General features: G+C 40.5%; 1 protein-coding gene and 1 long non-coding RNA gene across 2 annotated transcripts; both read right to left on the bottom strand.

Moving 5' to 3' along the window:
- Positions 1–597: 597 nt before the first annotated feature.
- LOC115777787 (uncharacterized) lies at positions 598–2040 on the bottom strand. Its single transcript, XM_030725774.1, has 4 exons — positions 1756–2040; positions 1239–1419; positions 918–1051; positions 598–819 (listed from the first exon to the last, which is right to left on the bottom strand). Exons 1-4 carry the CDS (start codon positions 2038–2040, stop codon positions 598–600), a joined length of 822 nt encoding a protein of 273 aa, XP_030581634.1.
- A 1271-nt stretch (positions 2041–3311) lies between these two features.
- On the bottom strand, positions 3312–4870 carry LOC115777772 (uncharacterized). Its single transcript, XR_004019677.1, has 3 exons — positions 4819–4870; positions 3522–3615; positions 3312–3330 (listed from the first exon to the last, which is right to left on the bottom strand). It is a non-coding gene; the product is annotated as an uncharacterized LOC115777772 (long non-coding RNA).
- Positions 4871–10521: the final 5651 nt, after the last annotated feature.

Genomic DNA, 10521 nt, shown 5'->3' with positions numbered 1-10521 from the left:
ATTGTCAGAACATATGTTTAGAACATCATCTTGTATATTTGTTTGAACTTCATCTACAAGTTCCTCTACAGTTTGTACAACAGACTTTATTACAGTGGTTGCCACACCGCAGCCAAGCAGTTTTCCAATCAGAGATGCACACATCTCTTGAGTATTTTGCCTATTTCTTTCACTGCTTTGCAAACTATGTGGTGGCTCTTCAGAAGAACAAGGTGGCTCTTCAGAAGAACACTCAAATGACTGATCTACTGCTAAATTAGGGCGTGTTACCTCAAAATTATCCACAATACAAGCTCTGTGCCTGTTATGAAGATGTTTTCGAAAGCCTGAAAATCTGCAAAATCTCTGACAACAGCCGTCTTGGTCACATAACAGTTTAAATTTCAAACCGGGGTAAAAGCCATGAGAGAACTTAAGATGGCGAACCAAATCTTTGACAGAGCAAAACAAACACTTGCAAACAAAACATTGAAGCATCTTGTTCGATTTGTTAATTTAGTTCACTCCGTTAAGGAGCTTCGCTCTAAGATCCTTCACCCTGGGGCTTTCATGACACAGACCAACATCAATATTGTAAATGGTGGTCTGCACAAATGTCTACATATTGTGCAGGGCCTGATCATAAGAAATGCCAAACACATAGTGTGCTTTGAAAAGTTCATCAAAGGCTGAAATTGAAGACTTAGCCTTGCAGGGAATGAGTTGACGATCCACAACAATGTAGTAGTCATTGATGGTGCGACGCGATGTTCCAACTGCTAAAATGTAGGGCTGCCTCCCCTGGACTGAGCTTGTTGTCTCTTGAAGGTTGCGGCATGACTGAAAGAAAATTTTCAGTGGAACAAAAATAAAAATCAGATAACAGCTTTCCAACTTCACTATAAACACACACTTCACTCAAGGTTGGGGCCACTTACTTTGTGAAACCAGACAACGTGGCTCAGAGCTTCTCGAACAGTGATTTTCACAGCCCTCTTCTTCCCACTAGGAGGTGGAAGCAGAAGGTACACCAACAGCAACAGTGCTGCCATGTCACTGTTCCAGGCAGACTCTACAAGATTTAAATGAAACACTGTCAGATATGCTATTCATAATTGCTCTATAAAAAAAGACATTTGTTGGTTATTTGCAAAAAATGCATCATTCAACTAAGTTGTGATATTTTGTCAATGTAATGGAAAAAGTGATTCCAATAATCTGCACATTTTAAAAAGAAGTATGCCAAAGCTAGGACTAACCTGATGATTCTTCGTTGTCCTCTGGGTTCTCCTGAGCAGACTGAAGGAGAGACTCCAGCATCGGCGTCCTAGTGAGGTTGTTTGCTTCTTTGATGACTTTCTGCCTCAAAGAGGTTTCCCACTTTTCCATTAGTTTTGATGAGATTTCCTCTCCAAACATCATTTGAAAATCCTGCAGCACCTTAAAGAAAAAAAAAACAAAAAAAGAACAAAGAAAAAAATCTACATTAAACTATAAATTACATGGAACATCAATGCAGGAGAAAACAAGACAAGATACACTGAGTTGAGGTGAAAAGATAACGTTCAGCTAGCCACTATTACTGATGTGACCTAAAGGAGGTAAAGTTAAAAGGAACTGCCAAACTTGATTGGCGTGTGCACATGCGTACATGTCAGCATTAAGAAAAGGGAGATGCTTTGCTGGATTTATTAATGTATCAAAGCAGCTGTGAAGAATAAAAAAATTTTAGAGCAAAGCCTTCATCTTAAGATTTTCTGTTCAAAGTGGACTCACCGGGCCTCTTGTATCAAGGAATCTTGGGAACACGCTGAGGAGGGTCTCACACTTCTCAGAATCGTGAATCAGTGCTTGTCTGTACTGAAATGTTTGTTCCATTTTCAAGAAGATCTGCCTTTCATCTGTGGTGTGCCTCAGAAGGGAAATGGCCTCTCTGCACTGGTCACCCTCCAACTGACGCTCCGCAGTCACAGCCCTTGCGAACTGTGGTCCTCTGTTGCTCGATGGATCGCGACTGGTGCTGCTGCCCCTCCTGCTGCCACTGCTGAGTTCGCGCTGCATGTTTTTCAGTTTCCAAGCGATGTAGCCTTCATTACTTTTGGAATCAAAAAAGTGCTCCTGCAGTGAATAACATTATTTGCCAGGAAAAAAAAAAAAAAAGTTTAATCGTTAAATAATCATCACAATATTTCTCTAAAACTTTTTACTCAATGGGAATACTCACATATCCTTTTTCAGAGTAAGGATCTTTCAGACAAGGGAACAGGGTGACAATTCCCAATGCATAACGTGTCCTAACATCCATCGGTGGAGCAGTCCTTAACATGATTTTAATATTAGACTCTGATGAGGATTTCTTTTTTCCATGGCCTGACATTTTTATTTTCATGTGTATCTGAGTATCCTGTCTTTACAAGTGTAACAAAAACAACTTACCCATACTGCTCAATCATTGCTGCTACAACCATGTTGACCAGTTTTTGTCGTAATGGGTCTTTAACCTCCCCTGTTTGTGTGTATTCTTTGAGTATCTTCTCTCCTCCTGGCTTAGCATCCAGGAGTGTTTTGACAAGCTTAAAAGTGTGAAACATCCAAAGTTATTGAAATACAGGTTTATTCAGTCATCCAAATACATTTGTCAACCCACTCACATTTTTTCAGTTTGCAGCTAATATATGCAACTGTGTTAAAATAAGAATGTAAAGTTTAATTTGAAAGGTAAAATAGTGGAGAAATGCAGTATCTGTGTCTCACACAGCTATTAGATTGGCCCCACTCCATTCAGAAACTATTTCCCACATAATTAAACCAAGTAATTTTATATAAATAAAGTGAAAATATCACCTCTTTGGCTTGTAAGGAAATGTCATCACTTGAATATCTTCTTGGGGACATCATCAAGGTGTCATCAATGCATCTTCGTTTAGGGGACATGAACGAAAGATCACTGTCCGATGAACGTGATGACACAGAGAGAGTGTCTGTGCATGAAGACTGCATTGGAGATTCTAAGGAGAAACCAGCAATACAAAGAGATAGTGGACCACCATTACATAATCTGTGCCTACAATGAGAGAATGACTTTGTCTGTGATGTAATTGAAGTACTAAAAACATAAATAAAAACAAAACCTTCTGAACTTTCTATACTTCAGTTTTAGTTGTATGAAATAATATAGGCCTAATGTTGTAGTGCTACTGTTACCCTCAACAGAAGAGGCATCAGTGAGAGTCCAGACAATGTCAGATTTCTTCTCCAGAACGTCACTGAAGACGTCTTCATCCACCCCCGTCCCAGTTTCATCCACAAGATATACATTTGTTTCTTCAGGGATGTCAAACTTCTCTTTGGCTGTAAATGCACATACATTTTTGGAGATTACTAAATTGTTCAAATATAGAATTCTGTCAGTTCTTTATGTATCACTAATATTCCTGCAAATTTACTTCTATGACAAAAGGTGAACAAATATATAAAAATGCAGGCAAAAATATAATGTAGGATTTTAAGCAGGTCAACTTGAATAAACCAAAAAACATTACCTTGTCTCAAAAATGTTGAATATGACGCTCCATTGAGTTTGATGTAGCGTTTCTTTCCTGCATATTGGACTTTAAAGAGCATTGTCACAGATATCTGAGAAAAAAATATAAGTTCAACATTACTTAAACGGTGACCTGGTCATGTTAACAGTGTCACCACCATACAAGCAGAGCAAAACTGTTATGGGTTTTAACAGTCACTGGTTCATAGAGTGTAAAGGCAGACCCTTGTGGTCATGCCTAATCTAACTAAGAAAAAAAATAAAATTGAGGCAGGGGAGCAGCTATGCCATGTTTGCCCATCCCCAATGAAGGCTGAGAGATAGCTTCCATTAAGTGTTGTTTTTTTGTTTGTTTTTTTCTTGCTGCGTTTAAAATTTTTAAGTTTTATATAGTTTGTGTGTAGCATTAGCCATTCAGCGCCGAATGATATGCTGCTTGGCTACCATGCTGGAGACTAGGTGTGTTTATAGAGTCTGTGGTTATAGCAACCTGTTCTGGTGGCTACAGCTGCAATAAAGAAAAAAAAATAACAGCTGACCTTCTCAGCACAGCCAGCACAACAGCGATGATCCACTCGTGTTAAAGGGGCGGTTTTTTTTTGTTTTTTTTTCAAATAATGGAAATCCGTCACAGCGACAGAGAGTATGGAATGCTCTGCTTACACAGTGATACTCGAGCTGCAGAATTAAAATGAAATGCAGTAATAGCGATAATAGCGTTTCGTCATTAAATTCAGTGACAGCAGAGTTCCGAAAGTGAAGCGTGAAATCCTCAGCCCAGTGCAAGGGCATCTCAGCAAGGCGCCTGGCGATCAACCGCTAGCTAGAACAGTGCAACAGGGTTGGGTCAAAATGGCGTAGCAAGTTTTTCAAAATTGCGGAAGAACTAGGGTGTGGATGGGATAGTGGCTTTCATTGCATTATATCGGCTATGACTGGTACTCTTTAGGCATCCTAAGTTACGCTACAAGACAAGAAGCCACTAAAGGTGGAAATGCTAATCAGCAGCAGGTGCTAGATCTCGAGAGCAACCGGTGAAGGAGCAGGACAGAAGGGCAAACACAGCGAACAGAACATGGAGGGAACAGAAAGTACAGTTTTTGAGAAAATCAGTGGGAATAATGACATGTCTGTCTCCTTAGTTTAAAAAAAAAAAATTTTCAACTAGCACCGATAAATTGTACATCTGCCTTGAGTTGACATTTAGCACGTCTTGCGATACATTTAATTGTCAGCTGATGCCACTAACATTTGGTGAAAATTAAATGTACATACATAACTGTCAATGTACTTACCTGTATTTTCTGTTGTCTGAAAAGGCATTATATCCAAACTAGTTAATCCCGCCGAAAAATAACCGCCGTCTGCTTGTTTGGTGCATGCGCATTCAGAGTACGTCGCAACAGATACGCACCCGACGTGCACACGCACGGTACGTAAAATGCGAACCGTGAAGACTCAATCACAAATACACACCGTGAGAGTTAGTGAGTTTAATATAAACTCTTCACTAACACTGCAGAAATACCTGACACCAATAGGAGACACTGTTGCAACACTGGAAGTGTATCTAATTACTAATGACCTCCACAGTGTAAAAAAAACAACTCTACATACTCGAACTCTGGAAAAGTAACACTTTTGAATTTGCTGTGTAGACACCGGTGCATGATCGCTAATAGTGATAGGGTGAATCTGAGTGTCTGTGATATCCATCATTATGGAGCTGCTAACTAAAAAGTAATCTAATGTAAGTAATGATGCTTAACTTTAATTTCAGGAGTTTGCTTATGACAGGAGCACTTCCACCCTTCATTGGTCTGTGTAGTAGACTGGTGGGAAAATAAACAAAATTTTGAAGTTTAAGCTTATGTATATTGATTCATTCATCAACCAAACTTAAATTAATATTTATCATGTTAAATATTAAAATGTGATTAAAATGCGATTAATTTCGATTAATTAATTACAAAGCTCCTAATTAATTCGATTAATTTTTTTAATCAAGTCCCACCCCTAATAAAAACATAAGGTCTCTGGGCTGTGGCACTAATTGTGCACCAGTTGAGAAACCAAAAATGATTAAAAAAAACAAAAATAAGAGCCTTAAGGCTGGGTGATATAAAGAGACTCTATTCTAGTCTACTCCAAGAAAGGAAACCCAGGGAGATATTACATTCTACTTTACCCTTTTAAGGATGAATTATTGAGACATCATTTTTACGTCTCAAAAGGGGGATTATTAGGGCCCGAGCACGAACTGTGCGAAGGCCCTATTGTTTTTCCTCTGTTTATTAGGGCCCGAGCACGAACTGTGCGAAGGCCCTATTGTAATTGCTTCGTTTATTATTATTTTTTTTTTTTTTTTTTTTTTTTTTTTTATTAGGGCCCGAGCACGAACTGTGCGAAGGCCCTATTGTAATTGCTTCGTTTATTATTAGGGCCCGAGCACGAACTGTGCGAAGGCCCTATTGTAATTGCTTCGTTTATTATTAGGGCCCGAGCACGAACTGTGCGAAGGCCCTATTGTAATTGCTTCGTTTATTAGGGCCCGAGCACGAACTGTGCGAAGGCCCTATTGTAATTGCTTCGTTTATTATTATTATTATTATTTTTTTTTTTTTTTTTTTTTTTTTTATTATTCAGGCAAATGAATTGGCTTTTTGGGGGCTTTATCATATTCAAAAACTCATGAAACTTGGCACATGCGTCACACCTGGTGAAAATTTAAGTATTTTAATGGGCTCGGGCAAGGGCGCGCCCAAATGGCTCGCTAGCGCCCCCTAAACTGGAGCCCCACCGCTGTGTTTCACGTACATGAATGAAACTTCATACACATGTATATCATGTCCAGGCGCACAAAAAATCCTCTGGGAGCCATGCCCTAAACCCAACAGGAAGTCCGCCATTTTGAATTAATTATGCAAATTTGCCGATTTGCAGCCCTCACACTTTTTCTAATAACTCAGAGGTTTTAGATGTTATCATCTTCATATTTGGTTTGTCTAACCTACACCCCCAGGGGAATCTAAATCTCGAAAATGGTGAGTTTTTGCCAAGGGGGAGGGGTCCTTATGCCCCTTTGAACTTTGATCATTCGCCATGAAATTTTGATTGCCTCTCATTCATACCTACATGATCCAATGTGCATCAAACTTCTCCAGTAGGATGAGGGTGCCCCCCTGAACACATACATATGACAATATTTAATATCAGTCGCAGCGCCACCTAGTGGGAACAGGAAATGTCATATTTTACACTTGGAGGTCCAGCTCCAAGGTGGTTTAGCAGAACCATCTCAAATTTCACCTGGAAAGCCTTAAGAAGTTGGACTTACTGTGTTTTCAAAACTGTGAGTTTTTGACAAAAGGGCGTGACCCTTATGGGACGGCAAAGTTCGATGATTCGCCATGAACACAAAAATGGCTGTAACTCAAACCCAACTTGCCCAATCTGGCTCAAACTTCAGTGGTGTGATAAGCACCCTGTCCTGAACACACTCATATGCAAAAAGTCCATAAACGGTAGAGCGCCGCCTAGTGGCAGCTCGGAATATCTTAAAATAGCAAGTTTTTTGAGTAGCCCCGGAGCTACGTTTTATCTACATGTATGAAAATGTACAGGCTCATGTAACATCCTAAGACGTACAAAAAAGTCTCTTGGACCCATACCCCAAACCCTACAGGAAGTCGGCCATCTTCAATTGAAGGTGTCAATTTTTGCGATTTCCACGCCTGCTATTTGAACGAACTCGTCCTAGGGCATTTCACCCACTGACACCAAATTGGCTCCAGATCATCTACATAAGTAGCCCATCAAATATTGTGGAAATCTTTAAAAAATATTAAACGGCCTTGTCACACCAGGCCATTAAATTTGGCCTTTGTTTTTCTCCCTCACCACCAAAATTGTTTGTGCACTTGTTCGCACATGCTTTGTCTGATCAGGCTGAAAATTTAATCACTCATGTACACACCCAGGCTGAATCCATAACTACAGATTCAAGACTGTAGGCGCAATAGCGCCCCCTACAGAAGCAAATGAAAATTTGTATGACCGTCCACAGAATTAGTTTTGCTCTGAAATACATGAAATATCTTTCACCATTCCTTACAAAATCCTCATCTATTTGATAAGCCTCCTGCCCTGAACACATTGATATGCATAAAGTCCATAAACGTTAGAGCGCCCCCTACTGGCAGCTTGAAATATCATAATATACCATGTTTTTTAGCTAGCCCCTGAGTTACATTTTATCTACAGCTCTGAAATTCTGCACACTCATGTAACATCCTAAGACGTACAAAAAAGTCTCTTGGAGCCATACTCCAAACCCTACAGGAAGTCCAGCATCTTCAATTGAAAGTGTCAATTTTTGTCAATTTTTGCCATTTTCAGGCCTGCTATTTGAATGAACTCCTCCTAGGGCATTTCAGCCAGTGAGACCAAATTGGCTCCAGATCATCTAGACAAACAGCCCATCAAATATTGTGGAAATCTTGACAAAATATTAAATGGTGTTGTCACACCAGGCCATTGAAGTTGGCTTTCATTTTTCTCAATGGCGACCAAAATTGTTTGGGCACGTGTTCGTACATGCTTTGCCCGATCTGCCTGAAAATGTAATCACTCATGTACACAGCCACTCTGAACCCATAACTATGGATTCAAGGCTATACGTAGCTGCAAGAGCGCCCCCTACAGAAGCAAATGAAATTTTGTATAGCATCCACAAACTTAGTTTCTCGGAAATGTATGAAAATGTGTTTCAACATTCTTGACATCATCCTGATCAAAACAGTCTATCAGACCCATGCCCTATTTTGCATGCTGGAGCCGTGACCCCACCCCCAAATATTCCATTGCGTCTATGCCGAGAGCAAAAGATATCTTTTCCTATAAAAGAATTCAACTTTCTTCACACCTTCTGTACACCATCACGATCAAAAGACCTCCGAGTGCGGCACGGGTCGACGAGCGCCACGGGTCGACGCGCAGGGAGTGCGAGGGCCCGATATCACCGCTTGCGGTTTTAATTATTATTATTATTATTATTTTTTTAGGGCCCGAGCACGAACTGTGCGAAGGCCCTATTGTAATTGCTTCGTTTATTATTAGGGCCCGAGCACGAACTGTGCGAAGGCCCTATTGTAATTGCTTCGTTTATTAGGGCCCGAGCACGAACTGTGCGAAGGCCCTATTGTAATTGCTTCGTTTATTATTATTATTTTTATTATTATTAGGGCCCGAGCACGAACTGTGCGAAGGCCCTATTGTAATTGCTTCGTTTATTATTATTTTTTTTATTTTTATTATTATTATTATTCAGGCAAATGAATTGGCTTTTTGGGGGCTTTATCATATTCAAAAACTCATGAAACTTTGCACATGCGTCACACCTGGTGAAAATTTAAGTATTTTAATGGCCTGGGGCAAGGGCGCGCCCAAATGGCTCGCTAGCGCCCCCTAAACTGGAGCCCCACCGCTGTGTTTCACGTACATGAATGAAACTTCATACACATGTATATCATGTCCAGGCGCACAAAAAATCCTCTTGGAGCCATGCCCTAAACCCAACAGGAAGTCCGCCATTTTGAATTAATTATGCAAATTTGGCGATTTGCAGCCCTCACACTTTTTCTAATAACTCAGAGGTTTTAGACGTTATCATCTTCATATTTGGTTTGTCTAACCTACACCCCCAGGGGAATCTAAATCTCGAAAATGGTGAGTTTTTGCCAAGGGGGAGGGGTCCTTATGCCCCTTTGAACTTTGATCATTCGCCATGAAATTTTGATTGCCTCTCATTCATACCTACATGATCCAATGTGCATCAAACTTCTCCAGTAGGATGAGGGTGCCCCCCTGAACACATACATATGACAATATTTAATATCAGTCGCAGCGCCACCTAGTGGGAACAGGAAATGTCATATTTTACACTTGGAGGTCCAGCTCCAAGGTGGTTTAGCAGAACCATCTCAAATTTCACCTGGAAAGCCTTAAGAAGTTGGACTTACTGTGTTTTCAAAACTGTGAGTTTTTGACAAAAGGGCGTGACCCTTATGGGACGGCCAAGTTCGATGATTCGCCATGAACACAAAAATGGCTGTAACTCAAAGCCAACTTGCCCAATCTGGCTCAAACTTCAGTGGTGTGATAAGCATGCTGCCCTGAACACACTCATATGCATAAAGTCCATAAACGTTAGAGCGCCGCCTAGTGGCAGCTCGGAATATCTTAAAATAGCAAGTTTTTTGAGTAGCCCCGGAGCTACGTTTTATCTACATGTATGAAAATGTACATGCTCATGTAACATACTAAGACGTACAAAAAAGTCTCTTGGACCCATACCCCAAACCCTACAGGAAGTCGGCCATCTTCAATTGAAGGTGGCAATTTTTGCGATTTCCACGCCTGCTATTTGAACGAACTTGTCCTAGGGCATTTCACCCAGTGACACCAAATTGGCTCCAGATCATCTACACAAGTAGCCCATCAAAAGTTATTCATGGTTTTGTAGAATATTGAACGGTGTTTCCATGGCAACCCTCTGAATTTGGACTTTTTTCAATTTCAAATTCACTGAGATTCTACACATCAGCCCCTGGGCTGTGCTTTCTCTGTGTATCTGAAAATGTGCCTGCTGATGTAAGATGCTAACATCTACAAAAAAGTCTCTTGGACCGATAGCCGAAACCCAACAGGAAGTCAGCCACGTTCACTTTAAAGTTTCATTTTTGCAGCATTTTTCGCCTTTTTCAGGCCTTTTTGCCTCAACTCCTCCTAGGGCATTTGACCCAGTGAGACCAAAATGGCTCCACATCATCCACACAAGTAGCCCATCAAAAGATATTCATGGTTTTGTAGAATATTGAACGGTGTTACCGTAGCAACCCTCTGAATTTGGACTTTTTTTCCATTTCAGGCCCAGATAGGTTCTAAACATCAGCCCCAGGGCAGTGCTTGGTCTGTGTACCTGAAATCGTGCATGCTGA

This window comes from Archocentrus centrarchus, unplaced genomic scaffold (genome assembly GCF_007364275.1).
Source record: "Archocentrus centrarchus isolate MPI-CPG fArcCen1 unplaced genomic scaffold, fArcCen1 scaffold_72_ctg1, whole genome shotgun sequence".
NCBI lineage: Eukaryota > Metazoa > Chordata > Actinopteri > Cichliformes > Cichlidae > Archocentrus > Archocentrus centrarchus.
The sequence above is the reverse complement of the archived record's forward strand: the minus strand, read 5'-3'. Positions and strand labels throughout refer to the sequence as shown.